Genomic DNA, 26,703 nt, shown 5'->3' on the forward strand with positions numbered 1-26,703 from the left:
GAAGGGTTGTGTGCAGGTGCACTGACCGTCGGTTTGATTATGCAGTCTGTACTGAATAATGCTGCTTTAATTGCTATATGTTCTGCTGGACTGGCTCAGTGTGGTTAAGAGACTGAAGCAGTGCTCTACAGGTGTGTGTGATTATATATATATATATCTATATATATATAGGGCTGGGACTTTAACGCGTTAATTTTGATTAATTAATTATGGGGAAATTAACGCGTTAAAAATTTTAACGCATTTTAATTGCACTTTGCACTGTGGAACGTTTCTCAGTGCGCGAGTTCCCGGCATACAGATTATATCGACGCACAATGTCCAAATTAGGAGCCGAATCCTGCGAAGGACCCGGCCCACGTCTTTCGCAGCCCACGAAGCCCACAAAGGGAGGACGTGAGCGGCTAGCCTTCATATCAGCTGCCATCACCTCTGCGTAGCTCATGTCGCCTAGCAACCGTGAGTGCAAAGCACAGCTGTGTAAAAGCAGCTGGTTAAACGGAGAACGAACTTTTTCTCCTTTTTGTGGTTTAATTTTAAGTCTTTAATTCAAAATAAGCTGTTAAAACAAGCATAACACATTTCAACATCAAGGAATACAGCTGAGCGAATGATTAATTTTCAACTATAACAAGTGAGACATTAATGTTGAATAAAACTATCCAGTTATTATGCAGTTATGAGCTCTTTATCCTCTCAAGGATATTGGAGTGTGCGTGGGAGTTTGCCCAACCAGTCTACATGTGCTTTGTGGACTTGGAGAAGGCATTCGACCGTGTCCCTCGGGGTGTCCTTTGGGAGGTTCTGCGGGAGTATGGGGTGTCTGGCCCATTGTTGCGGGCCATTCAGTCCTTGTACAACCACAGTGAGAGCTTGGTCCGTATAGCCGGTAATAAGTCGGATTCGTTTCCTGTGGGTGTTGGACTCCATCAGGGCTGCCCTTTGTCACCGATTCTGTTCATAATTTTTATGGACAGAATTTCTAGGCGTAGCCAGGTGGCGGAAGGCTTCTTCCTTGGTGGCCTCAGAGTCTCATCTCTGCTTTTTGCAGATGATGCGGTTCTGTTGGCTTCATCAGGGGGGGGGCCTCCAGCTCGCAGTGGAACGGTTCGCAGCCGAGTGTGAAGCGGCTGGCATGAGAATCAGCACCTCTAAGTCTGAGGCCATGGTCCTCAGCCGGAAAAGGGTGGAGTGCCATCTCCGGCTCAGGAACGAGTTCTTGCCTCAAGTGGAGGAGTTCAAGTATCTCGGGGTCTTGTTCACGAGTGATGGGAGAAGGGAACGTGAGATCAACAGGCGGATCGGGGCTGCTTCTGCAGTGATGCGGACGCTGCACCGGTCCGTCGTGGTGAAGAGGGAGCTTAGCGTAAAAGCGAAGCTCTCGATTTACCGGTCGATCTACGTTCCTACCCTCACCTATGGTCATGAGCTTTGGGTAGTGACCAAAAGAATAAGATCGCGATTACAAGCGGCAGAAATGAGTTTCCTTCGAAGGGTGGCTGGCCTCTCCCTTAGAGATAGGGTGAGGAGTGCGGCCATCCGGGAGGGGCTCAGAGTAGAGCCGCTGCTCCTCCACATCGAAAGGAGCCAGTTGAGGTGGCTCGGGCATCTGATTAGGATGCCTCCTGGCCGCCTCCAGGGTGAAGTGTTCCGGGCATGTCCCACCGGGAAGAGGCCCCGTGGTAGACGCAGGACACGCTGGAGAGATTATGTATCTCGGCTGGCCTGGGAACACCTTGGGGTCCTTCCGGATGAGCTGGAGGAGGTGGCTGGGGAAAGGGAAGCCTGGGCTTCTCTGCTTAGGCTTCTGCCCCCGCGACCCGGCCCCGGAGAAGCGGAAGAAAATGGATGGATGGATGGACAGTTATGATGCTTAACTTAAATTTCAGGTGTTTGCTTATCACAGGAGCACTTCCACCCTTCATTGATCTGTGTAGTAGACTGGTGGGAAAATAAACAAAATTTTGAAGTTTAAGCTTATGTATATTGATTCATTCATCAACCAAACTTAAATTAATATTTCTCATGTCAAATATTGAAATGCGATTAAAATGCGATTAATTTCGATTAATTAATTACAAAGCTTGTAATTAATTCGATTAATTTTTTTAATCAAGTCCCACCCCTAATATATATATATATATATATATATATATATATATATATATAATGTATGTATATATATTACGGCTGGGACTACCACTTTTTCATGTCCGATACCGATATTTTACATTGGGATATCGCTACAAATACAAATACATATCCAATCTTTTTTGTATTATTATTTTTTTTAATTGTTTTTAAATGCCTGGATCAATTTTACGTAAGTCAACAGTCTCTCACACAACAAAATTGAAATCTTTTAGTTGTCCCACATACAAGACTAAGGACTGGGGGGGGCAGAGCTTTTCAGGCAGTGGCACCAAAGCACTGGAACTGTTTACCACTCCATCTACTTTTAGGTGACTCTGTGGCGTCTTGAAAACCTTTCTGTTTAACCAGACTTTCTGTTGACTTTATTTTTTATTCTTTTTCTTTTAATATGGTAATGTTATGTTTTACCATGGTGTTTTATCTGTTTTTTCTTTTTGATAGTGAGTTTTAATTATTGTACAGCACTTTGTGACTTTTTGTCTGTGTAAACCGCTATATAAATAAACTTTACTAACTTACAACAATCACTCACCTAAATCCTGTTGCTCCTATGTGAGAAGGTGATGCATTGGCTTATGGTATGTTGCAAATTTCATTAGGGCTGCAACTATTGATTATTTTAGCACTCGAGCATTCAATCGATTATTCCATCAATTACCTGAGTAACTGGATAAGAAATACTTTTGTATTTTTTTTTTTTTTTTTTTTAAAGCCTGTCATGTCTGGTAGATCTTGCAAGCAGAACTGTGATCTGAATGCGTTGTTGTGCCAAACATATTTGCTATTTCAAGATGAGCTCTATAGGTTCTCAATAGGCTCTTCTTGTTGATGTTTTAAGCCTTTATTTTATTTATCTGAGTTATTTTTTCACATACAATGTAACAGCCAGAGCTGACAGGCTGAAGAAAAGGAAAATAAAGAAAAGAAAAAGGGAGAGAGAAAGGGAGCAAAAAAAGGAGAGAAAAAAAAAAAAAAAAAGGGGAAAGAGCACAAGTCTATTAATCAGATAGTTCATCACTTTAACATATAAAAAAATACTATGAATACTTGCAAAAATAAATTTGTGTGTGAAAAACAAAACTAACAAAGCATGTTACGCACACCAACAATTTTGTTGAGTTGTGATTGAGTGGGTGTTTGTGTCTGTGTCATGGAACGTACTTACCAATGAGGGCAAAACGCTGCAGCTCCACCCATCAGAAGCTAGAGGCAGGCAGAGAAAGCCTCAGGAAACCCAGGCCACCAGCAGCCCACCAAGAGCCAGGAAGACCCATGGCTACTCAGTCCAAAGACAACCGCACACCCACCCCAGCAGACGGGAGAGGGTGGTCTCAGACGGAGCCCCCCCAGTCGAGGAGCAAGGGCTCCAGGGAACCCAAGGCGATGAGAAGCCAGTCGTCCCCCAGCGGCCAGCCCCCTGCACTGGCCAGCGGCAGGGCCCCAGGGCCCACGGCACCCAAGGACCGCCCGACCCTCCACAGAGCCCCCCCCACGCCGAAGAAGCCAACGCAGCCCTGCACCGCACCCCCAAGGGGAGCAGGCCAGCACCCACGCCAGAACATCCAGCCCCACCCAGGAACCCTGAGGCACCCCCATCCCAGGGGGGTAGGGGGGAGGAGGCAACCAGCAAGGAGTGGCCAGGAGGCAAGGCACAAGGCCCAGACCCAGGTCCAGCCATACATACAAACACACCCACACACCCGTGTACACATTTATGCACAGAAATACTTTTGTATTAACAGTACATCTGCATATTTTAACTTCAATACTGCAGTTTTTCCCTGTGTGAAACAAACAGGGCAGATGAGGCAACTACAAAGTTCTCTTTTCTTCACTTACTGATCAGTTGATTGATGAAGGACCTCCAGTTGTTTCCCAGTAAAGGTTTAATGGAGGTTAAACAGCTGATTGCTGTTGTCATGTTATCAGTGTTTATACTGAAAAACTCGGGGCTGCGTGAGCGTAGTCTTGTAATGCTTTATATTCACAAGCATATATTTGCAGCGCTCGCTAGCAGTATGTCTGGGAGCTGAAGTAGAGAAAAAAATAACAGCTGAAATTCTCAGCACAGCGAGCACAACACACAAACACGCAGAGAGTGGTGGACGCGTGGAAAAACATGTCAGCGATGATCCACTCAGTGTCAAAGGATGACGGTGACGGTGATGGAGAACTGAGGGGTTATTCCCTGATCCCCACTCCATTCCAGTAGGTGGTGGTAATGCAGCTCTAAGCTGGTTTGGTCATCCGCAAACTAGTGGTGTGCGATACTGCAAATTTTGGTATCGATCCGATACAAGTAAATACAGGACCAGTATTGATGATACCAATACTGATACCGATACTTTTGACTTATAAAGGCTGCTTATGTAGGGGACAGCAGTGTGTCATGATTTGACATGAATCCTCATCACTTTGCCAAATCTGAACACATTTTAATGACCACTAAATCACTCTGATTTTTACTTTCCACAATAATTCGTTAACACAATAAATCACACCTTTCAGCTTTTTCATGTATTTTGAAACTGGATTTTCTTTGGAAACCAGGGACCTGCACTATGAAGGGAGTTCAACATACTCAGGGTATCTTTTGGTTATCAGGATTAACTTAGCCTAGCACTGGCGATCAGGATAAACAATGGTTATTAACTTAAGTTAACTGGCTAGGTTAAACTAGTTAATAGCAGGTTTGTCCTACAGGTTAACATGAAAGGGTGGTGTTGGCCGCATCTAACCAATCTAAAAGGGGCGTTAAACGCAAATCATGGCGCTTCCAGCTGATTAGGAAGTGAAATTCTGAAGATAACCTGCTCCCGACAGTTTGAGTTTTTATTCCCTTAATGCAGACTCGATCGAGAATAAAGATAAAATATTAAAACAATTAAATCATAGACTTATTCTGTTACAGAGTTGATGAGTCCGCACAAAGAGTTAATTTCAATAAAGTAATTTAACATAGTTTAATGGGCTGAATATATCTGACTGCCTGAATATTGTCTATAGGAAATCAGTCTGCTGAAGTAACAGCTAAGATGATAAGTTACATTTTAACATTAACTAATCCTGAAGAACCGACATGAGTGATGACAGAAACATCAATTTCACCACTATATGAGCTACCTGGTTATTCTTTTTTTTTTTTTTTTTTTTTTTTTTTTTTTTTAAAGCCTGTCATGTCTGGTAGATCTTGCAAGCAGAACTGTGATCTGAATGCGTTGTTGTGCCAAACATATTTGCTATTTCAAGATGAGCTCTATAGGTTCTCAATAGGCTCTTCTTGTTGATGTTTTAAGCCTTTATTTTATTTATCTGAGTTATTTTTCCACATACTATGTAACAGCCAGAGCTGACAGGCTGAAGAAGAGGAAAATAAAGAGAAGAAAAAGGGAGAGAGAAAGGGAGCAAAAAAAAAGGGGAAAGAGCACAAGTCTATTAATCAGATACTTCATCACTTTAACATATAAAAAAATACTATCAATACTTGCAAAAATAAATTTGTGTGTGAAAAACAAAACTAACAAAGCATGTTACGCACACCAACAATTTTGTTGAGTTGTGATTGAGTGGGCGTTTGTGTCTGTGTCATGTTTGTGTCTGTGTCATGGAACGTACTTACCAATGAGGGCAAAACGCTGCAGCTCCACCCATCAGAAGCCAGAGGCAGGTACGGAAAGCCCCCGGAACCCCAGGCCACCAGCAGCCCACCAAGAGCCAGGAAGACCCCCGGCCACTCAGTCCAAAGACAACCGCACACCTACCCCAGCAGACGGGAGAGGGTGGTCTCAGACGGAGCCCCCCCAGGCGAGGAGCGAGGGCTCCAGGGAACCCAAGGCGATGATACGCCAGCCCCCCCCCAGCGGCCAGCCCCCTGCACTGGCCGGCGGCAGGGCTCCCGGGCCCACGGCACCCAAGGACCGCCCGACCCTCCACAGAGCCCCCCCCCACGCCGAAGAAGCCAACGCAGCCCCGCACCGCACCCCCAAGGGGGGCAGGCCAGCACCCACGCCAGAACCCCCAGCCCCACCCAGGAACCCCGAGGCACCCCCATCCCAGGGGGGTAGGGGGGAGGAGGCAACCAGCAAGGAGCGGCCAGGAGGCAAGGCACAAGGCCCAGACCCAGGTCCAGCCATACATACAAACACACCCAGACACCCGTGTACACATTTATACACAGATACTCATACATGCCTATACATACTTACCCACACACAGATATGCCATACATACACATTCATTCACCCACCCATACTCACGGAGACGGTGACAAATACACAAAGACACACATTCATCCATAGCTACCCACCCTCTGAAGGCGGGGCAAGTGGAAACCACCCCAGGGCCAACAGCGACCCCAGGACGCCACCAGCCCGGTCCCCAAGGAACCACCCGACCCCTACCCCGGGCGAGACGCAAGAAATCGGGGTGTAAGATGACCCATCCACCCCTCCTCCTCCCCAACTTGTAGGTCTATGTGTTAATGTTTGTGAGTGAATGAGGTGTATAGGGTGCAGTTAAAATTGAGGGGACAGTTATGCCACAAGCGCCAACTGTTGGTCGTAAGTGCTTGCCCACACTGCCCCCCCAAAACCCTCCATGTCTAAAGTGCAAATAAAATTTGGAGACAGACAGTGACGAGGATCCGAGTGGGGCCACCTCAGCGGCCCATCTCATCAACCTCTGAGTAACATGCCTGCCCCAAAGGTCCTATGTGTATCAGGTTGTAAGTGTGTATGTGTTGTGAGTTATAATGACTAAAGTGCAATTAAAACGGAGAGGCAAGTGGTGGTGCAGCTCTCCACGTGGCCTCTCCATCCTACATCTGTGAGTGATGTGTATTCTGTGTGTGTGTGTGTGTGTTTGTGTATGGGGAGGGGGAGGGGGGGGGGGGGGGGGCATATGACCAGGAAGAATCCTGGAAGAAGAGAGCCAGCTGTCCGCTGGCTCAATAGGCACCCCGACCTCCCACACCCCAGCACAGGGCAGGGGGAGGTGAGCCCGGGGCCGCGGTGACAGCATCCCGGAGCACTGCAGCACCCGAGGCTGGCGCCCTCGCCCCCACCGCAGAGGGCGGCCCGCTCCTCCTAGATGCCCATTCACTCAACAATAGACACAAACAGGCGACAGGACATACTGGCCTGGGCATGGAAATGCAGTGCCCAGCCCCCCCCAACCACCCCACCGCGGCCCCATCCCCCACCCCACCCCCCTGCAATGCAGGCACCCCAGGGCCCCAAAAGCGTAGACCGGACATCCCGACGTCAGGCCAACCCACCCCACCCGGCGGCGCGGCCGGGACAGCAGAGGCCCCCCCCGCGCCAGGGGGGGCCCACCGGGAGCCGGCGCGGCCCCAGTGCCGGGGCCCCAGACCCCAGCCCCCAAGCCATACAGGGAAGACCAGCCAACCGACCGAGGGCCGGCACCACCCCCCCAAGCACCCCGCCCACACCCCAGGACCGAAGGCAGCACCATCCAAGCCCCCACCACCATCAACCAGGACAGGCACACAGACATCACCAGAAGGTCGCCCCAGGACCCCAGCCCCAGGAGGCCACCAGCTACCCAGGCCCCCGGAGTCCCCCCCCACCCCCCCACAAAGCACATCAGGAGCAGAGCCCGCAGCCCACCACCCCCACTAAGTAATGGAGCTGAGCAGTGGGAACCAAAGAGAGTCAAATTCCTCCAATTTGTTTTTAGAAGAAGCAGACATTCTCTCTAAACTAACATGATCTACTAATAAATTTCTGTACTGAGTAATACATAGTTTATTTTTTGTCTTCCAGTTCATGAGGATCATCTTCTTAGCGATGCACAAGGCAGTAAGAACTATGTGTGATATATTTAACTCCATAATTAATTCACTGACATCACCTAAGATGCATAGTCTGGGGGAAGTTGGGATACGACAGCTAAACCATGTGGATAGATCTTCACAAATCCTCTGCCAAAATCTCTGAACTGGTACACAAGACCACAGAGCGTGTAGATGATTATCCTCTGAATTGCTTGTACAGTGGGTGCATATGTTTGAGTGTGTAAGGCCCATTTGGAACATCCTTTGTCCAGTGTAGTATGTTCTATGGAGAATCTTATATTGTACAAGTTGTATTTGGGGTCTTTTAGTCATTTTGAAGATATTTAAACATATTTCTGTCCATAAATTTTGATCCAGGTTGACAGAAAGGTCACGCTCCCATTTTGTAATTGGGAGGGAAACTGAATCATCAGTTTTTATTAATAATTTATATAATTTTGATAACAATTTTGGGGTACAGAGGTTAAGAAATTCTGTTACCCAAGTAGGCATTTCTAGATTCAATTGATTAAGGTTAAATCTTCCCTGTAGGACGGACTTAACTTGTTGATATTCCAGAAATCTACCGTTGCCAATTCTATATTTTGATATAAGTTCTTGGAACGTGATAAAATTTCCATCTTGGATAATATGTTCTAAGTTATTTATACCCTTATCACGCCATAACGGAAAATTCAGCATTTTCTTTTTCTGACAAATATCTGGATTGTTCCAAATGGGTGTTAGTTTACAGGGGATGAGTGAAGACTTAGTTATTTTTAAAAATTCCCACCAGGCTGTCAGAGAGGTATTTATACTAAGGACTTTATAGCAGTTATGATGTTTAATACTGGAATTAATGAAAGGTAAATCTGAGATTTTTATTTTTCCACAAACCGCCTGTTCTAGATCCAGCCATGGATTGTCTAATGAATTGGATTTGATCCACTTTGAAATATACTGCAATCTACTGCTTAAGAAATAGTAATAAAAGTTTGGTAATTCTAGACCTCCACTGTGTTTTGGCTTTTGTAAAGTTTTTAAGCTTATTCTTGACGGTTTGTTTTTCCATAAAAATTTTGAGATGTTTGAATCTAGTGACGTAAAAAACCAAGGAAGAGTAGGTTTATTAGGGATCAATGAAAATAGATAATTAATTTTTGGTAAAACCATCATTTTAATGGCAGCAACTCTCCCCATGAGTGATATAGGTAAACTGTTCCAACGTGTGAGATCATCCTCTATTGTTTTTAATAAGGGGATATGATTTAATCGTACCAAGTCTGAGAGCCTGGCGGAAAAATTTATGCCTAAATATCTAATATTTCCTGACTTTAGTGGGGTCCTAGAGGTTCTCTGGAAATTACAATTCAGAGGCAAAACTGTTGATTTACTCCAATTGATAGAGTAATCAGATATAGATGAGAACTTATCTATCAGTGTGATAGTCTTCAAAAGAGAGCCTTGTGAATTCCCAAGGAAAAGTAATACATCATCAGCATAAAGGCTAAGTTTATGGTCCATATTTTCAGTTTGAATCCCTTTAATATTTACATTTTGACGGATTGCTGCTGCTAGCGGCTCAATGAAAATTACAAAAAGAGAGGGAGAGAGTGGGCAGCCCTGTCTAGTGCCCCTCTGCAGACTGAAACTTTGTGAAATGAGATCATTTGTCCTAACACGCGCATTCGGAGAGCTGTGTAGTGTTCTGATCCAGTTTATAAAGGATGAACCGAATCCAAATTTTTGCAGAACTGCTAGTAAGAATTTCCAATTTACCCGATCAAATGCCTTCTCTGCATCTAAAGACACGATTGTCGTCTCTAATTTGTTAATAGAACAATAGTCTATTATATTTATCAGTCGACGTGTATTATTGGCTGAGTGCCGACCCTTGATAAAGCCTGTTTGATCTGGATGTACAATAAATGGAGTAATACTTTCTAATCTTTTGGCAAGGGCTTTGCAAATTATTTTAAGATCTACATTAATGAGAGAGATTGGCCTGTAGCTGGATGGGAGTGTCTGAATCTGAGTTACCATTCTGAAAAAAATGGGAGCTAGCTCAGACCAAAATTCTTTATAAAACTCGGCTGGAAAACCATCTGGGCCTGGGGCTTTATTATTTGGGAGATGCTGTAGGGCTTCACTAAGTTCAGACAATGAAAGAGGTAAATCCAGAGCTGCAGCCTGGCTGTCATTTAGTTTTGGTAGATTTATATTATTAAGAAATTCTTCAATTTCAGTATCAGATGGGTTAATCTGTGGTGAATATAAGGCTTCATAGAAGTCTTTGAAAGAGTTATTTATTTGTTGTGGGTCATGAGTAATAATACCAGTTGAGTCTTTAATAGAAAAAATAGCTGTTTTTTCTTTATTCAGTTTTAATTGCTTGGCCAGGAATTTTCCAGATTTATTTCCATGCTCAAAGTTTTCCAAACGCAGCCTCTGCAACATAAATTGTGTCCTTTTATCAATTATTTCATTTAGCTCCAGTTTCAGTTTCCTCAGGCTGATAATTATATGTTCTTGTGGTGAAGCGGCATAGGCAGTTTCTAAAGATTTAATTTTTTGTTCTAATTCTAACACAAGTGCTTTTTCTTTATTTTTCCTATGCGAGCAGTAAGATATTATTTTGCCCCGCATTACTGCCTTTCCTGCTTCCCAAAGAACACATGGTGATATTCCTGGAATATCATTATATTCTAAGTATGCTGACCATTCCTTTTTGAAATAATTAATAAAATCTTCTTCTTTAAGTAATGATGTATTAAATCTCCAGTTCCTGATTGGTGGTGTGACTCTTTTCTGTGTCAGAGACATAGACACCGGTGCATGATCGCTAATAGTGATAGGGTGAATCTGAGTGTCTGTGATATCCATCATTATGGAGCTGCTAACTAAAAAGTAATCTAAGCGGGAATGAGATTTGTGTACTGGTGAGAAAAAACTATAATCTCTCAAAGTAGGGTGATGTGAACGCCAAGCATCGCAAAGACCAAAATCCTTCATGTACTGTTTAAGAATGTCTGCAGACTGCCAGTTCCTCTGACTCACTGCTGTACTGAGCCTGTCAATATCTGCATTAAGTACCAGGTTGAAGTCTCCTCCTATTACAAGTGTGGTGTCAGAGTGATCTGAGAGTGAAGTGAACAAAGCATGAAAGAAGGAGGGGTCATCAACATTTGGTCCATATATACTAGCAATACATAAATCTGTATTCTGTATAGATAAATTAAGTATTATAAATCTACCTTCAGGGTCTATTGTACTGTTGCTAATGTTAAAGTTTATCTTCTTGTTAATCAATATAGCTACACCTCTTTGTTTGGAGTTATAGCAGGCTGAGTACGTGTGAGGAAACTGTGGAGAGGAAAGAGTGAGCACAGATGTTTTGGACACATGTGTCTCCTGTAGAAAAACAACATCTGCTTTTAAGTCTTTTAACCGATTAAAAATTTTTAGTCTCTTTTCCCTCGAACCAGCCCCGTGCACATTCCATGAGACAAATCTGAGTGTGCTCATATTTAAACTAACTGATGGACTGTTGTGTGCTCACTAAGGATGTGTGTGTGTGTGTACATATGTTCTGTATGTTGGCGTGTGCCCTTTATATTGATGTGTGCGTGTGTATGTGCGCTGTATGTTGGTGTGTGTGCATCTGCGCTGTATGTTAGTGTAGTAAACTGTAGCATTGTAAGTGACGTAAACATATTGCTGAGTGCAGAAAGAAAAAAGACGTGTAAAAAGTGACCTAAGTGACATAAGAATGAAATTAGATGAGGGGAAAACAAAACAGAACAAACAAACAGACAAACGATCATGGTACTATGCTGACTCGTCGGCGTTAATGGTACTACTTAGACAGATTTAGACTATTTAATGGTACTGTTTAGATGGTTGAAAAAAAAAAAAAAACTCAGAAAAGAACGTTAATATGGACACAGATCACCTGATCGATCAGCAGAGCCATGGCGTGGTGTTTTTGTCTCGGTAAAGCTGTCCGTTTACATACAGTTTGTCCACGGCGATGACAGCCCGGGAGCCTCCCTGCATGAACTTCTTCCGGATGGGGAATAGAGCCTTGCGTCGCTCCAGAATCTCCTTTGGAAACTGGTCGTTGACGCTGACAGAAACATCAATTTCACCACTATATGAGCTACCTGGTTATTCTTAGCCTCTCTGAAAGGACTGTGACAGTGGGCTCTTTCTCCGTGTCGGGGTCTGGGTCTGAGGGATACCCTTCCTCCTGCTCCCCGGGAACAAATATTTTTCTTTTTCGTGCTCTTTCACGTCTTTAAATAAGTCCATGGTGTTTGCACAGTAGAGAATTTCCTCCCAAAACACGTCAGTATTTACACTGTTTTCATTTCCAGCTGTAAAGTACATCTGCACGTCGCTCCGCTTTCTCACTCACTGCAGCCGACACGACTGCTCAGTGCCGCTGAGTCACGAGTCCGCAGACAACTAATCACAGCAGTGCAGAGACTCGGAGAGGAGGGGGCGGAGCAAAGAGTGCCTTCATGAGACGAGCTGTGTTTGTACAGACATATCTGCTCTCTGATGAACAGGAGCAACACACTGAACTTACAGGAGACAATCAAACTAAAGTATCGATCCTATCACGCTAATATTGTTCGATACCAATACCAGCATTGTATCGATACTATCGATATTTTGGATCGATCCGCCCACCACTACCGCAAACCCACAAAAAGAAGAAGACGACGGAGAACTGTAGTGCAGCTAATGTGGGTCAGATCGGATTGGATTGCATTTTTTTATTTCTTTCCGATATCAGATCCATTAATTTAGGGCAGGATTGGACCGATAGCGATACTGAATATCGGCTTGGCGCATCCCTAACAAGGACTATCAATTCAAAAACAGATGGAGAGAGCTGTGGTTTAGACTTGGCCTTCTCAGATTGGTTCGTCCAATTTTTGGTTCCAGCATCATGGTACAAGCTTCTCCAATCAGCAATAAAAGCTCCGTAAAAGAAACACACGCCTTCTCCTCTCACACATTCATGACATGGCAGTTTTATTCTCCTTAGCAACAGGGTGCGATGACCTACACACACCCTTCCCTCCTTAGACACAGATGTTTTGGGAAAACCTTTAAGGATCAGATAAACATATTCTTCTCCAAGATCGAGAAGGTCATAAATAAGATAAACATTTCACCCAAAAAGGCCTGAAGTTAGTCTGGCTCTATTTATCTGTCACTCTGTCTAATGTATTATTTAATTGTCTATTATTTGCTTCAGCCACTGTTTATTGATTAATTTCCTGGAGTTTACTTTTTAACATTTGTCATTTTATTCACTGGGTAAAAAATAAAACCACAACACAGGGTGGTTTTTTTTTATATTTAGTGGCTAAGAAAGCACAGCCTTCAGAAACTGACGTATCTCTGGACTCCACACACAGGACACATGAATGAGAGCAGGCAGTCACTGTGAGGTGTGCAGACAGGGCTGAGCAGAAACATCTGAAACTGCTGCAATCAGAAATCGTGCTGATCAGAATGAAAAAGCCCCGATAACTGAGAATAAAAACATGTTTAAAGTGTTTGAAGGAAGCGTTTGAAATGAATACTAGTCTGACTTCAGTGTTTAAAATCATAATTTAAACCACCGATGTAGAATAGTTTAGGAATAACACACAAACTCCTAAAATGACCAAAGTGTGTCGGTGCTGTTGTGATGTAAGCACCTGTGACAGAATCTAAACTGGAACTGAAGATAAAAAAATTTTAAAAAATGGTGTCATTTGGAATAAACTTCGTTTTCTTTAGTTGAGATTCAGAGTAGTAAAAGTTTTTAAAAGCAACCAAAAGCAGCAGCTCGAAGGAAGAAACTGTCAGATTGGCAGGTGGATCTGTTATATTTAGCTTTATGATTGTTAACATATTGAAGAATTATTTGTCTTTTACTTGATATATTTTGTATTGTTGTCTGTGGACCCCAGGAAGAATAGCTGTTGCTGTGGTAACAGCTAACAGGGCTCTGAATAAAGAGACAAAGAACAAATCAGCTGTTTGCTTCTCATTTATTGTCAGTATGCAGAAGATAATGATTGACATCAGGTATCAGACCACCACCAAACACCGGATTCAAACTAATCAGTGAGACTTTAAAGCTGAGTGTGCTGAGCTGCAGCTGCAGATTGAACCGACTGAGTGAAGAGAAACCAAACAAAACCTTCTGAGACGGCCTTGTTCTCTCCTTCTGCTGTTGGGAACATCCAAACAAACAGTAAGATCCAGTCACAGTGAGGCTTCATGTGGAGTCTGAGTCTCTCTGACAGCACAGATACACTCAGTGAAACTGAGACTCCCAGCAGAGACCTCTAGTGGAAGAATGCGTTTATGTCATTGATGCAAGAGAACAACATGTGACATGTGGTTCTTCATCAGCCCATTGCAGAATGTGATGTTTCTGATGGAAACTGCTCTGTATTTGTTCCCCAGCTGTCCAATCATTTCTCTCCACCTGCAGCTGTTTGACAGCCAGCAGCTGCTCACACTCTGCTGAAATATTCATATGAACTGATTCTTAATGTGAAAGATTCTCTGGGATTACACAATAAAGGAGAGAAAAGAGAGAAATCAACATGTGATGTTCTGCTGTGAGTTTGTTCTGCACATTTACAGCACAGGACGGATCTTCATGCTGATGACCTTCAGGGAGTAGTCATGACCCTTCCAGCTGTACCATGCCACACCAACAGCATAGAGAGTGCCATCAGCCCCCCAGCGATAAACCCCATTAGGGTTTGCAGCGTGACAGTTATTGTACCAGAACGCCCCCAGATATGATTTGGCACAGTTTCCACCTGAGCTGTCCTGGTCTTTGTCAAACGTGGAGAACTTCTGTCCATTGTGACCACTCAGGGAGTCTCCTGCAGAAACACAGATGTACAATCACAACATTACCACTAATCCCAGTCAGACTGCTCACCAGGTGTACTGCGAGTGTTCTCAGACACAGACTGGACTCATACTGTGGAGAAAGAAGCAGCAAGACATTTAATACAGGCAGCCCATGTAAAACATAGACCAAGAGAGAAACAAAACAACAGTCAAAAAAAGATTCTATGCTTGAGGGTTTAAGATAAGATAAGATAAGATAAGATACACGGTATGCATTATATGGGTGAGTGTAATAAATAAAATGTATCTGGACTGTATGGATAAAATTTATGGAATACTTACTTTTAAAGTGTAGCTAATGTATTTTGGGCCTTGCCATTATGGCTAAGTTTCAAGTTGTTCATATAATGAGTAAAACAGGCATAAAATGTCTTAAACTTTGGTTTTAGGTGTGAAATTTTGCTGGTATAGATGTGATATTGTCCAAGAATCAAAAATAGATTACATACATATATCTTTATCCTTAAGAAAACTTTTATTTAAGCCAAATAATATAAATTTGTCCTGTAAAGAGATGTTATTTCCTTTTTTTTTTTTTTTTAAATGTTCATCTTACCAATCCAGAAGATTCTTGTAAGAGAGCAGTTCAAAGAAAAAGATGCATCACTGTTTCATTATGGTTTCCACAGAATGTACATAAAATATCCAGTTTCAGTTTATTTCTCTGGTTTAAGAAAATCTTCACAAGGTAACAGTTGTGAATAATTTTGAATGTCACCTCTTACTTTGTTGGTCAATAGGTCACCAGATGCTAAACGTCTCATTGCACCATTTGGAATAGCATCAAACACAACTGGGTGTTGGGTGGCTGTGGCTCGGTTGGTAGAGCAGGTCACCTACTAATTGGAAGGTTGGTGGTTTGATTCTGGGCTTCATGTGAAAGTATCCTCGGGCAAGATACTGAACCCCATGAATTACACTTCTGTTCAACTGATCTGATTAAGGGCTTGAAGTTTTCAGATGATCTCACATTTTCGTCCCTTTGAATGGAAATTCTAAGATACTTAACAGAGTTTTTATTGGTATGTCACATTAAGTGCCTTCCATATTGGACTTTGTATGAAACAGTTTACATTTTGAATGTTTAATGTCAGCACTTAATTTTAATGACATTAAATGCTTTTTTAAACTCATGTCTTTTAGAAAAAGTGTCGTATCACTGCCAGCTGACTGATGATAGTATTTTTATGAGCTACAGATATTCCAGAGATTCCACTTGTTTTAATTTGGGTTGATAGAATTTGCATTGCCACTAAAAATAAGTATGGAGATGCAGGACAACCTTGCCTGAGACCCCTTTGATGCTGAAACTATTAGTACAGCCATTTGATAATTTAATGGAAACACTGCAGTTTGTGTACAACATTTTAAAAGTTTTTATAAAGGGTTCTCCAAATCCAAATTTTTTTTAGAGCTTTAAACAAGAAATTATGTTCAATTGCATCAAAGACTTTTTAAAAAAAGTCTAAGAATAGAATAAAACCATCATCTGTTAATAGATGTGGGTAATCTATGATGTCTAAGACATGCCTTAAATTGTTGGTTATGTGTCCACTGGTGATAAAACCAGACTGAGTTTCAGCAAGGATTTCATTTAGTTTATTTAAGCTTTAAGTTTCTTTGCAATGCAACTTGCAATAATTTTATAATAATTTGCAATAAAGTGATTGGTCGCCAGTTATCAAGAAGTAGTTTCTCTTTTTGTGGTTTAGGGATTAAAGAGAGTCCTTGAGTCACAGTAGGTGTGAGTGAACCATATTCTAGGCTTTCTAGGTATACTTTATATAGAAAATATCTCCTTTGAATATCTCTTATAAAGTTCTGCAGTTAATCAGTTTGTGCCAGGAGATTTGTTGAGATTGAATCTGTTAATAGATTCTTCAGTTTCTTTAATGGTAGTCTAGTACATACAGTGGGGACAATAAGCTTTTGATACATGCAAGTTTTGCCAACTACAAAGAATGGAGTTCTGTAATATTTATCGTAGGTACAGTTCAACTGAGAGCGACAGAATCTAAAAAAAAAAAAATCCAGAAAATCACATTGTATGATTTTTAAATAATTTCACTTTAAATAATTTTCATAAGTTCGCTGCTACACAAACCCAGTGCCACTTCACTCACCTGCCCCTCCATCCTTGAATCCAGAAACAGTCAGTTTGTATCCCTCACATTCAGCATCCACCTTGATTGAAGAGTAACGAGCGAACACTTTCTTTCCTTCAAAGTCCTCCATGTCCACCAGCAGCTCACACTTTTGTTTCATTGTCAAAGACTGGATGATATCGAGACCTTCATTCACACAAAACACACTAGTAAACATTAAGGGTCCTGTTTCATACAGAGCTGCAGATCATTCAATAAATCACTCACCGAGCCAGTACTCTCCAGCAGGGTTACCAAAGCCCATTTTGTACTGATCCCAGGGTCTGTAGAAGTTCACCGAGCCGTCCATCCTCCTCTGGAACACCTGGGGGAGGGGAAAAAACATGTCTGACAGGAGGACATGGTTTCAGACAGCAGAGATTTGGATTTACAGCAGAGTTTAAACACTCACCGTCCAGCCGCCTCCTTCTGAGTCCATGTCACAGAACACCTGCACATAAACATCTGCCTGTTAATGTCTTAAGCTGCTTAAATGCACATCAGCTCTAAAACCTGCACTGTACCTTTACAGCAGACCTTTCTGGGGGATAGATGGTGTACACACCGCTGGGTTGGCTGCTGTCTTGGCGGTGGATATCGCTGCAATCCAGTGGCCTGATGAGCTTTTTGCAGCTGGTCAACAGAGGAGCCAGGAGGAGGAGGACAAAGACTGATGGCAGCTGGAACACAGAGGAAGCTGTTAACATGTTTAAAGTGTTTTCACAATATTCACTTCTTACCAAGCTCAACAAGCCTGTGATTTTCCCTCAAGATGCATTATATTTCTTCTCTCCCCAGCCCTTCCTTTTTCCCCTGCTTTGCTGCTTTAGAGCCTCTCTTCACACAACTTACGAACTGGAATTTATAATTACGAATCTGGTCAGCTGGTCTCTCAATGCCATTGTTTTGATCAAATTTTCACCATGAGGAGATTGGGGGAAAGAGAACCCTGTTCCCTCTTATTAATTGACATTCCAGCTGGCTACGTTATGGTTCCTGTGTGGTGTGGAAGAGGACGTACCTGGCCGTATTGTAGATAGAGGACACACACATTTGGTTTATTGACACTGGGATTTCTCCGACCTGGAGATACCTGGCTTGTCATTGCAATAAGGAATTCTAGGCAGCTGTCTGGCCGTGGTAAGGCTGCTTATGACGGGAATGCAGGAAGGTACAGACTCAAACTCAGACTCTGTATATCTGGAGCTGATTCAGAGGGGTAAGATCTTGGAAATGTATGTATCTGTTTCTGCACAGCGAAGGAACGAACCAAGAAGATTCGGATGAACTGGATTTTTTTCGCCACAGAGAGGTGCCAGAAAGACTGAAGGCTGTCAACAAATGAATCAGTACAGTCTGTACCAAAACAAGTCATAGAATCATGAATTTGGCTCCCTGGCGGCCTTGGAATGCCGCTTATCAAATTGTCTCCGGGATGTTTTGTAAACAGATGCTCTACACCCCCGCTGTCCTGTCTTCTTCTGACCTGTGTTGGACTGATCTCCCTGACCTAGCTGCTGATGAACTCTACATCTTATCAGAACTGTTAGCTGAGGAGGGAGTTTGAGTCAGTCCCACAGTAGCCCGACCCCCGTGTTCAGAGCGTGTTCTATTTATGCTCTGGCCCCTGAAATTCAATCAACTGCGGTTGCTGGTGTCACTAGCTCCACATTTCTCAAAAACAGAGTTACCAATAACCAGGGTTTTCTCCTTGGATGGTGTGTCGCAGAGTGGGAAAAAACAGCCCAGCTGGCCTGCTTTCCCAGCTGCTCGGGATCTGCTGGGAAGGGAAGCAGCAACGGTGGTCTGCACCGACTGCTGGCTAGCTATACAGGATTTCCAGGTTGCAGAGTCAGCCCTCCAATAAGATGTGATAAGCTAAAATTTAGTGATCTCATGATGGGGAAATTTGCATATTACAGCAGCTCAAGTATAGAGAATAAGGATGAAATAAAATAAATGAAATAAAATAGAAAAGACTATATACATAAAAATATATATCAATACACATATACATATACACATCAAAACACTATATGCATTTGTAGCTGGTAATTTGTAGACAGCATACACAGTATGCATTATGGGAGAGAGTGTAATAAATAATGTAACATACTATATGTAAATGTGCACTGTATGCACAAATCACTGAACCTGGCCTCCAAGGCTACAAACAGGCTACATTATTACAAGCACCATTATTATTAATCACTAAAATTAATTTCACTTTGATCTGTGACAAATTGAAGCGATTTCTATGTCTCTGCCCACACTCAGTGTTATGAAGTCACTAAATGGCTGCCATCAGATTTTACAGTCTTTACATTACAATATAAAGTGTGTTGAGGTGAGAAAGTAACATAAGCACAGTAAAGTGACACTAAAGTGTGAAAAAGAGCAGCGGGTGAACTACAGAATGTCAGTGTCACAGGTTTCCTCACGGAGGTTTTATAAAGACCCAAGAAAGACTATGTATAATAATTTAGATTCAAGTGCATAATGCTAGCTACGGTGGCTGTTTCAGTCAGCCAAGAGATCAAAAAAATTATGGACAGTAACACAGATGCTCTAGTTCTCTAGGGTCATAACTACAAAATAAAGTAACTTGAGGTGACTGTTGTGATTTGGTGCTATATAAATAAAACTGAAATTGAAAATTAATTGAGACATGCTGGAGGAGAAAATATTTTACAGAGCTCTCGTTTCTTGAAAAATACTTTGTTACACACTACTTAAAATTATTTACACTGTTATTAAAATTACATTCAGAATAATTTGTGTCTGCCTTCCTTTAAAAACTTGAATTATTAAGACAAATACGTCATATTTCACATAAAATACAATTAAATTGCATTTAATTTTAATGAAATTACAGCCTTAGTAGTAGGGTGTATTATAAAAGTGCTAACACAGCTGCTTCTTTGAAGTAATCAAACAGGAACTGAAAAGTCAAGAATGAAGATTGAGTTTTCTTTTGTTTTGTTTTTCTGGCAGGTTTTGCAAGCAGAATTATGATCAAGGCACAACAAGCCCACAGACCCAGCCACACACACACACACACACACACACACACACACACACACACACACACACACACACACACACACTCTGAAGCAGGATCAAGTGGATTGTAATTGGAATCTAATAAACTTTCCATCTTGAATAACATGTTCTAAGTTTTTATAACCTTATCATGCCATAACAGAAAATTTAGTGTTTTCTTTTTCTGTCAAATGTCTGTATTGTTCCAAATTGGTGTTAGTTTACTTGGGATAAGTGAAGACTTGGTTATTTTAAAAAATTCCCACCAGGCTGTCAGAGAGGTGTTTAAGACTTTTAAAGCAGTAATGACACTTAATAGTGGAGCTAATGAAAGGCAAAGCTGAGACTTTTACTTTTCCACAAAGTACTTCTTCTAGATCCAGCCATGGGCTGTCTAACAAGTTTGATTTCATTTTGAAATGTATTGCAATCCATCCATCCATCCATCCATCTTCTTCTGCTTATCCGGGGCCAGGTCGTGGGGACAGCACAGTAGCCCAGACCTCCCTCTCCTCTGCCGCCTCCACCAGCTGATCCAGAGGGACCCCAAGGCATTTCCAGGCTAGCTGAGAGTTATAATCTCTCCAACGTGTCCTGGATCTGCCCTGGGGCCTCCTCCCAGTAGGACATGCCCAGAACACCTCACCCAAGAGGTGCCCAGAAGACATCTTAGGCAGATGCCTGAACCACCTCAACTGGCTCCTTTCGATGTGGAGGAGCAGTGGCCCCTCCCGAATGGCTGCAATCTATTGGCTAAGAAATAGTAATAAAAAATGTGATACTTCTAGACTGCCATTGTGTTATGACTTTGTAAGGTTTTTAAACTGTGATGGTTTGTTTTTTCATAGATATGTTGAGATGTCTGAGTCTAGTGACTTAAACCAAACAACAGAAGGTTTATATGGGATCACTAAAAACAAATTCTTCAATAGCAGTATCAGATGGATTAATCTGTGAAGAATATAAAGCTTCATAAAAGACTTTAAAAGATTTGTTTATATGTTGTGGGTCAGGAGTAATGTTACCAGTTGAGTCTTTAATAGAGTAAATAGAGTAATTTTTTCTTATCTGAGCAGTAAGATATAATTTTGCCCTGCTTTACTGCCTTTCCTGCTTCCCAAAGAATCATGATATTCCCGGCAGACCCTTATTTTCTAAATATGAATGCGCATCTCCGGAGAAACGTGCTTCCTTCCATGGATTTCTGGCTAATTCCCCCAAGTTTGTAAACAGAACCAAGAAAAAAAACTAGGGGGACAAATATATTTGCACCTTAACAAGACTGACTACAGCAAAGAGCAGGACCCAGAAGGGAAAAAGAAATCCCAACATTTTATGTTTCTGTCAGCCGGCACCGCATGTAAAACACTGGAACAGGACCAAAAGGTAATTAACACATGCAACCAGTGGCGGTTTTGGATATGGGCGACATGGGCAGCTGCCCAGGGCGGCTTTTCATCTAGGGCGGCATGACCGTCCCCCTCCCCCCATCGCATTGCGATCGCCACAGCAGCGCCTACCGCACTACTCCACTTGTGGGTAATGAGCGCCCTCTGCCTGCTGTGTGGTGCATGTAGTTTTCTGCCATGGTCTGACAGACAGGCTGTAACAGAAGGAAAGGGGCAGGCGGGGGATTCTCTCGTCTCGGTTGGTGAGCCTAGAATGAATCTGTGCATCTAATAACATTAGATGCTCTAATAAAATTAGATGCACATAATTGATAGAACACAAAGCACATTTCATTTATAATACTGTAAATATGGTCATTAATTCACAGTATTTGTGTGAACCTGAATCCTGATGAAAAAAATAACACAAATACGCATCTAGACGGTTCAGACAAATGTTGGTGGATGGCGCAGTGTTGCCAGATTGGGCAGCTTGTGAACACATTGGGCTGAAAAATTGTATAGATATATAATTTTCCAATTAAAAACTTCCTAAAAACCTACCAAATATGGTGAAAAGCAGCCAAAAATTTAACAACTCACCCAAAGCGGTGTATATTTAAATATATATATATCACACCTGATGCTATTAACACAAGTTTCAATGGAGGTTTTGTTATGTTGGGCTGGAAACTGTCAGGCAGATCTGGCAACCCTAACCTATTCCACTTCAGTGCGAAGATGGAAAGGAAAAGGTCAAAGCCATCAGGTGTGCAGTTTAGGAAAAAGAGAAAAGAAGAAGAGGAGAAAAAAGCAAAAGATCAAGGTAAGCAGAAGATGTGTAATATTTCAGTTTCTTCCATGTTTTCTCAAATAAAAATTTAAAAGATATTCTGAGTGTGCCTGTGATGGTGGGGGGGACCTTCTGTTAAAATGATATCGGAAAGAAATAAAAAATCCGATCCGATCTGACCCACATTAGCTGCATTATTTCTCCATAGATGACTGAAAACACAAGGTTATCCCTCATGCTGCGGGCCTGGAGCTCAGTAACGTTTTCTTTAAATTTTCTTCTGAGAGCTGGGTCATTCCCTCGCTGTAGGATTTCACTGACTTCCTCAAGATGGTGTTTTCCACAGTGAACGTTTCCAACCTGCTGCTGGCTGAACTCTACAAGTTCCCATAGAGCCTGAAACTCTTTGTGGAGGATTTCCACTAGGGCAAGGCAGGCGTTAAAGCTGGACAGTTTGTTGTTATGGACTGTGGACTTTGTTATGAACTCCAAAATGTCTACCATGGTGCTGGTTTGTGGAGTGTCCGCATGTGGGGAGCCTTCAGGGCTGCTTCTCTTAGTCGACAGAGCTCCTTTGCTGCTGGAGGGAGTTGGCATATTGTCCGGTTTGCCCATGATGATTTGCTCAAAACACTCATTGATATAAACCTGTAAATTATACAGCTCTTCTTTGCCGTGCTCCAGAGCATTGATGTTAGTGAAAAATGGCTAGAAATGATTTTCTATTACTTTTGAAATATCTATAATTAAAAACTTCTCACTGAAGTTTTTGCAGCCAGTGGTGCGCTACCATGTTCGAAACTGCCGAGATTCCCATTGAGTTCCCACATCACTACAGCATAGCGCCTCCTCACTACCTCTCACGCTCTCTAAGGTTGTGTTTTCTGTGTCAACACCATTTAATTAGTTGGTGACAGCCTACTGAGTCAGTGGGGAGGAGCAAGAGGGCTACTGCTACTCATTTCTCCTCTGAGCTATTAATCTGACATATTTCATTTCACAAACTTACCTTCATTGTCAGATTTCTGCTGGAATCACAGATGTGCTGATGTGTATCTGAAAGAAAAAGACTGCTGTAAAGTAATCTGTGACTGCAATTATGTGTATTCTTGGTTTAACATATGTTTAATGAGTCTTTTTAGTGCAGTGTCTAGTTAAATTTTCTCTCTTGTAATCTGATGATAAGTAGCTTTGCTTGCTGTATGTCTTCCATTACCTCTGACTGACACTAATATACTGTAACTGCTGCTAACTTACAGGCAGAGTTCAGGGAAAACAGCCTTCTAAAGATGTTTATCAGGAGCATCACTTTTCTATGGTTAACATGCAATTGCACTGATTACAGCTGGTGGTTTATTATTACCATGCCCCCTAGAGGTGTGACAGGGTATAATTTTTGGTATCTTTGTTAACAATATTACAGGAATCAAAAATCAATACAAAAAAAAAACAATATTACAGAAAAACTACATATCATACCAAATTTAGATGAGAGACAGCCAGTGACCCCTCAATCATCTGAATACATTTTTGCCATAATTGGGTAAGGTTAAAAAACAAACAAACAATTTTTAACCCTTTGGAGATGATGGACACACTGGTGAGTGCAAACAACATCATCAATTGAAGATGACATAGCAGCAGGGTGTAGTCTCTGTTTCAGCTTGTGTCAAAAGTGTGAACTTTAAACCACCCACAGTTTTTAAAGTGTGTAGATAGAAATGGGAAAAACTGGATCTTCACTAACAGAAAAAAAAGAAGAAAAAATCACAGCATCCCCTTTCCTATTCAGTTGTACTATTCTTTCAAAGCCTCTGAGTTGTATAAATTCTCTAGTTTAAGTAATTGCCTGACAGAAATTAGACAGTGGTTAAACAACAATTTCCTCCAATTAAAAACTGATAAAACTGAAACTTCAATTATTGCTCCTGACCCTATAATTTCAGAAATTAATCCCTATATCAGCTTCTTAGACTCTTCTATTCAATCAGTCCTCAGCCATTTAAGTGTAATTTTTTACAGTTCAATGTCCTTTAAGCATCACTCCAAACAGCCGGTTGAAATTGTTTGTATCATTTAAGGAATATTTCAAAACTCAGATTATTGGTGTCAAAAGCTGAATTTGAGATGATTATTTATACTTTATCTCTTCTCGTTTGGATTATTGTAATGGTCTTTTTTTTTTTTTCTTCAAATAAACTTTGACTCGCCTTCAGACTGCACAGAATGCTGCAGCAAGACTTTTAACTGGCACCGATAGAAGATCACATATCACTCCAGTTTTTTCTTCTCTTCATTGGCTGCCAGTGAATTTCATTTTTAAATTTTAGTTTTAAGTTTTAGGAACTTACAAACTCCTCAGTATATCTCTGACCTGCTGAAACCTCATTCTTCTTGTCAAGCTCTTAGATCATCCGGTCAAAGGGTGCTTGGTTCAAAACTTCGGGGCATTGGGCTTTTCAGGCAGTGGTACCAAGGTTGTGGAATTTTTTGTGCTGTACAGACTCCATTGACTCATTTAAAAAGCAGCTGAAAACGCTTTTATGTGGACAAGCTTTTAATTTACTTGTTGTTTTATATTATATCCTATTTCTTTCTATTGTTTTGTTATGCGCTTTGTCTTTTATCAGAATCAGAATTAGAAATACTTTATTGATCCCAGAGGGAAATTTCTGTTGTTACAGCTGCAACTGTCTCATTTTAATGAATCTTTTAGTGTTTTTATCTGTGAAAACTGCTATATAAATCCATTTTACTTAAAGTTTATTGGTAAGTACCAAACTCAGTATAGATAAAAACTACATAAGCTGTGCGAGGTGTCGTAGACCCACCTGTATGAACTCACCTGCACGTCAAGCTCAGTGTCTTTTGTTTCTTCACCTTCAAAGGAACCAGAGGCTGCTTCTCCTTTGGTATGCCCAAGTCTCCCAGAGTCCTCGCTTATATCGGCAGGAGGGCTGACACATTGGACTCATACAGCTCTTTACACTGTCTCCAATTACACCATGACATTTCTTCCCAAAAGCACCACCAGGATGTGTTCAGGTTAAAATAATAATCTGTCATCAGTTTTATTTGTACATGTCAATAATGTATTTGCTGATCCACCCAACAATTATGCTCAATGTTTACCACTCAGTGCAAAACCTCCAGTACTTCCTGCTGTCATGCATGCACCATGGGACAACACATGCATTACAATTCAAAGACTAAGAGGTGTGGCCCACTGCTTTGGTACAGTATGTGAATCTTGAAGAAAAGATGCAAATTTGAAATTCAAAGCAGTCCTCACTCAAAGCAGTGAGAAGGGGTTGTAGTAGCAGTCTTCCAGTCCAGCTTATTAATGAACATGACATGTTTACATGTTTAGCCGCATGTTCTCCTTGAATCGCTGGCTGTCTGAGTGGTGTCCAAAAAACGATGTGGGCTTCATAGATAATTGGCAAAGTTTCTGGGGAAAACCTGGTCTTGTTAGGAGAGACGACATCCATCCCACTTTGGATGGAGCAGCTCTCATTTCTAGAAATCTGGCCAAATTTATTAACCCTCCTAAAACCTGACTACCCAGGGTTGAGACCAGGAAGCAGAGTTGCAGTCTTACACGCCTCTCTGCAGCTTCTCTCCTCCTGCCACCCCCCCAAAACCCCATCCCCATAGAGTCGGTGCCTGCTCCCAGACCACCAAAAAACAAAGCTAAAATCAGCAAAAAACTATTTAAGCATAAAAATTCAAAAACAATAAATGATATAGCTTTGTCAACTGCACCAAAGAACAAAACAATTAAATGTGGATTATTAAACATTAGGTCTCTCTCTTCCAAGTTCCTGTTAGTAAATGATTTAACAATTGATCAACATATTGATTTATTCTGCCTTACAGAAACCTGGTTACAGCAGGATGAATATGTTAGTTTAAATGAATCAACACCCCGAGTCACAGTAACTGTCAGAATGCTCGACGCACAGGTCGAGGAGGAGGAGTAGCAGCAATCTTCAATTCCAGCTTATTAATTAATCAAAGACCCAGACAAAGCTTTAATTCTTTTGAAAGCCTGACTCTTAGTCTTGTCCACCTTAACTGGGAAATTCAAAACCTGTTTCATTTGTTATTATCTATTGTCCACCTGGTCCTTACTCAGAGTTTCTGTCTGATTTCTCTGACTTTTTATAAGATTTAGTGCCCAGCTCAGATTCAATTCAATTTTATTTATATAGCACCAAATCACAACAAACAGTCACCCCAAGGCGCTTTGTACAATAATACAGAGAAAACCCAACAGTCAAACGACCCCCAATGAGCAAGCACTTGGCGACAGTGGAAAGGAAAAACTCCCTTTTAACAGGAAGAAACCTCCAACAGAACCAGGTTCAGGGAGGGGCAGTCATCTGCTGCAACCAGTTGGGCTGAGTAGAGAGAAAAAAAAGACATGCTGTGGAAGAGAGCCAGAGATTA

The 26,703-nt window shown here is 41.9% G+C and overlaps 1 protein-coding gene across 2 annotated transcripts; it reads right to left on the bottom strand.

Moving 5' to 3' along the window:
* Window positions 1–13,987: 13,987 nt before the first annotated feature.
* Window positions 13,988–25,202, bottom strand: LOC115798283 (microfibril-associated glycoprotein 4-like). Of its 2 annotated transcripts, none has more exons than XM_030755086.1 (7): window positions 25,097–25,202; window positions 23,261–23,307; window positions 17,553–17,708; window positions 17,441–17,479; window positions 17,257–17,353; window positions 17,008–17,175; window positions 13,988–14,853 (listed from the first exon to the last, which is right to left on the bottom strand). In XM_030755086.1, the coding sequence occupies exons 2-7, from the start codon at window positions 23,264–23,266 to the stop codon at window positions 14,600–14,602; spliced, it is 720 nt and encodes a 239-aa protein (XP_030610946.1). In that variant the 5' UTR covers window positions 23,267–23,307; window positions 25,097–25,202; the 3' UTR covers window positions 13,988–14,599. The 2 variants fall into 2 exon arrangements, with proteins under 2 accessions (XP_030610946.1, XP_030610947.1); XM_030755087.1 differs by having other exon boundaries at window positions 25,083–25,125.
* Window positions 25,203–26,703: the final 1,501 nt, after the last annotated feature.

The sequence above is a fragment of the Archocentrus centrarchus genome, chromosome 19 (genome assembly GCF_007364275.1).
Source record: "Archocentrus centrarchus isolate MPI-CPG fArcCen1 chromosome 19, fArcCen1, whole genome shotgun sequence".
Taxonomy (NCBI): Eukaryota; Metazoa; Chordata; class Actinopteri; order Cichliformes; family Cichlidae; genus Archocentrus; species Archocentrus centrarchus.

Coding starts and splice junctions, on each gene's coding strand:
- LOC115798283 (XM_030755086.1), bottom strand. Junction 17,480..17,552: donor CAGAAAGGTCTGCTGTAAAG/GTACAGTGCAGG, acceptor GTTTATGTGCAG/GTGTTCTGTGACATGGACTC. Junction 17,176..17,256: donor TGCTGGAGAGTACTGGCTCG/GTGAGTGATTTA, acceptor GTGTGAATGAAG/GTCTCGATATCATCCAGTCT.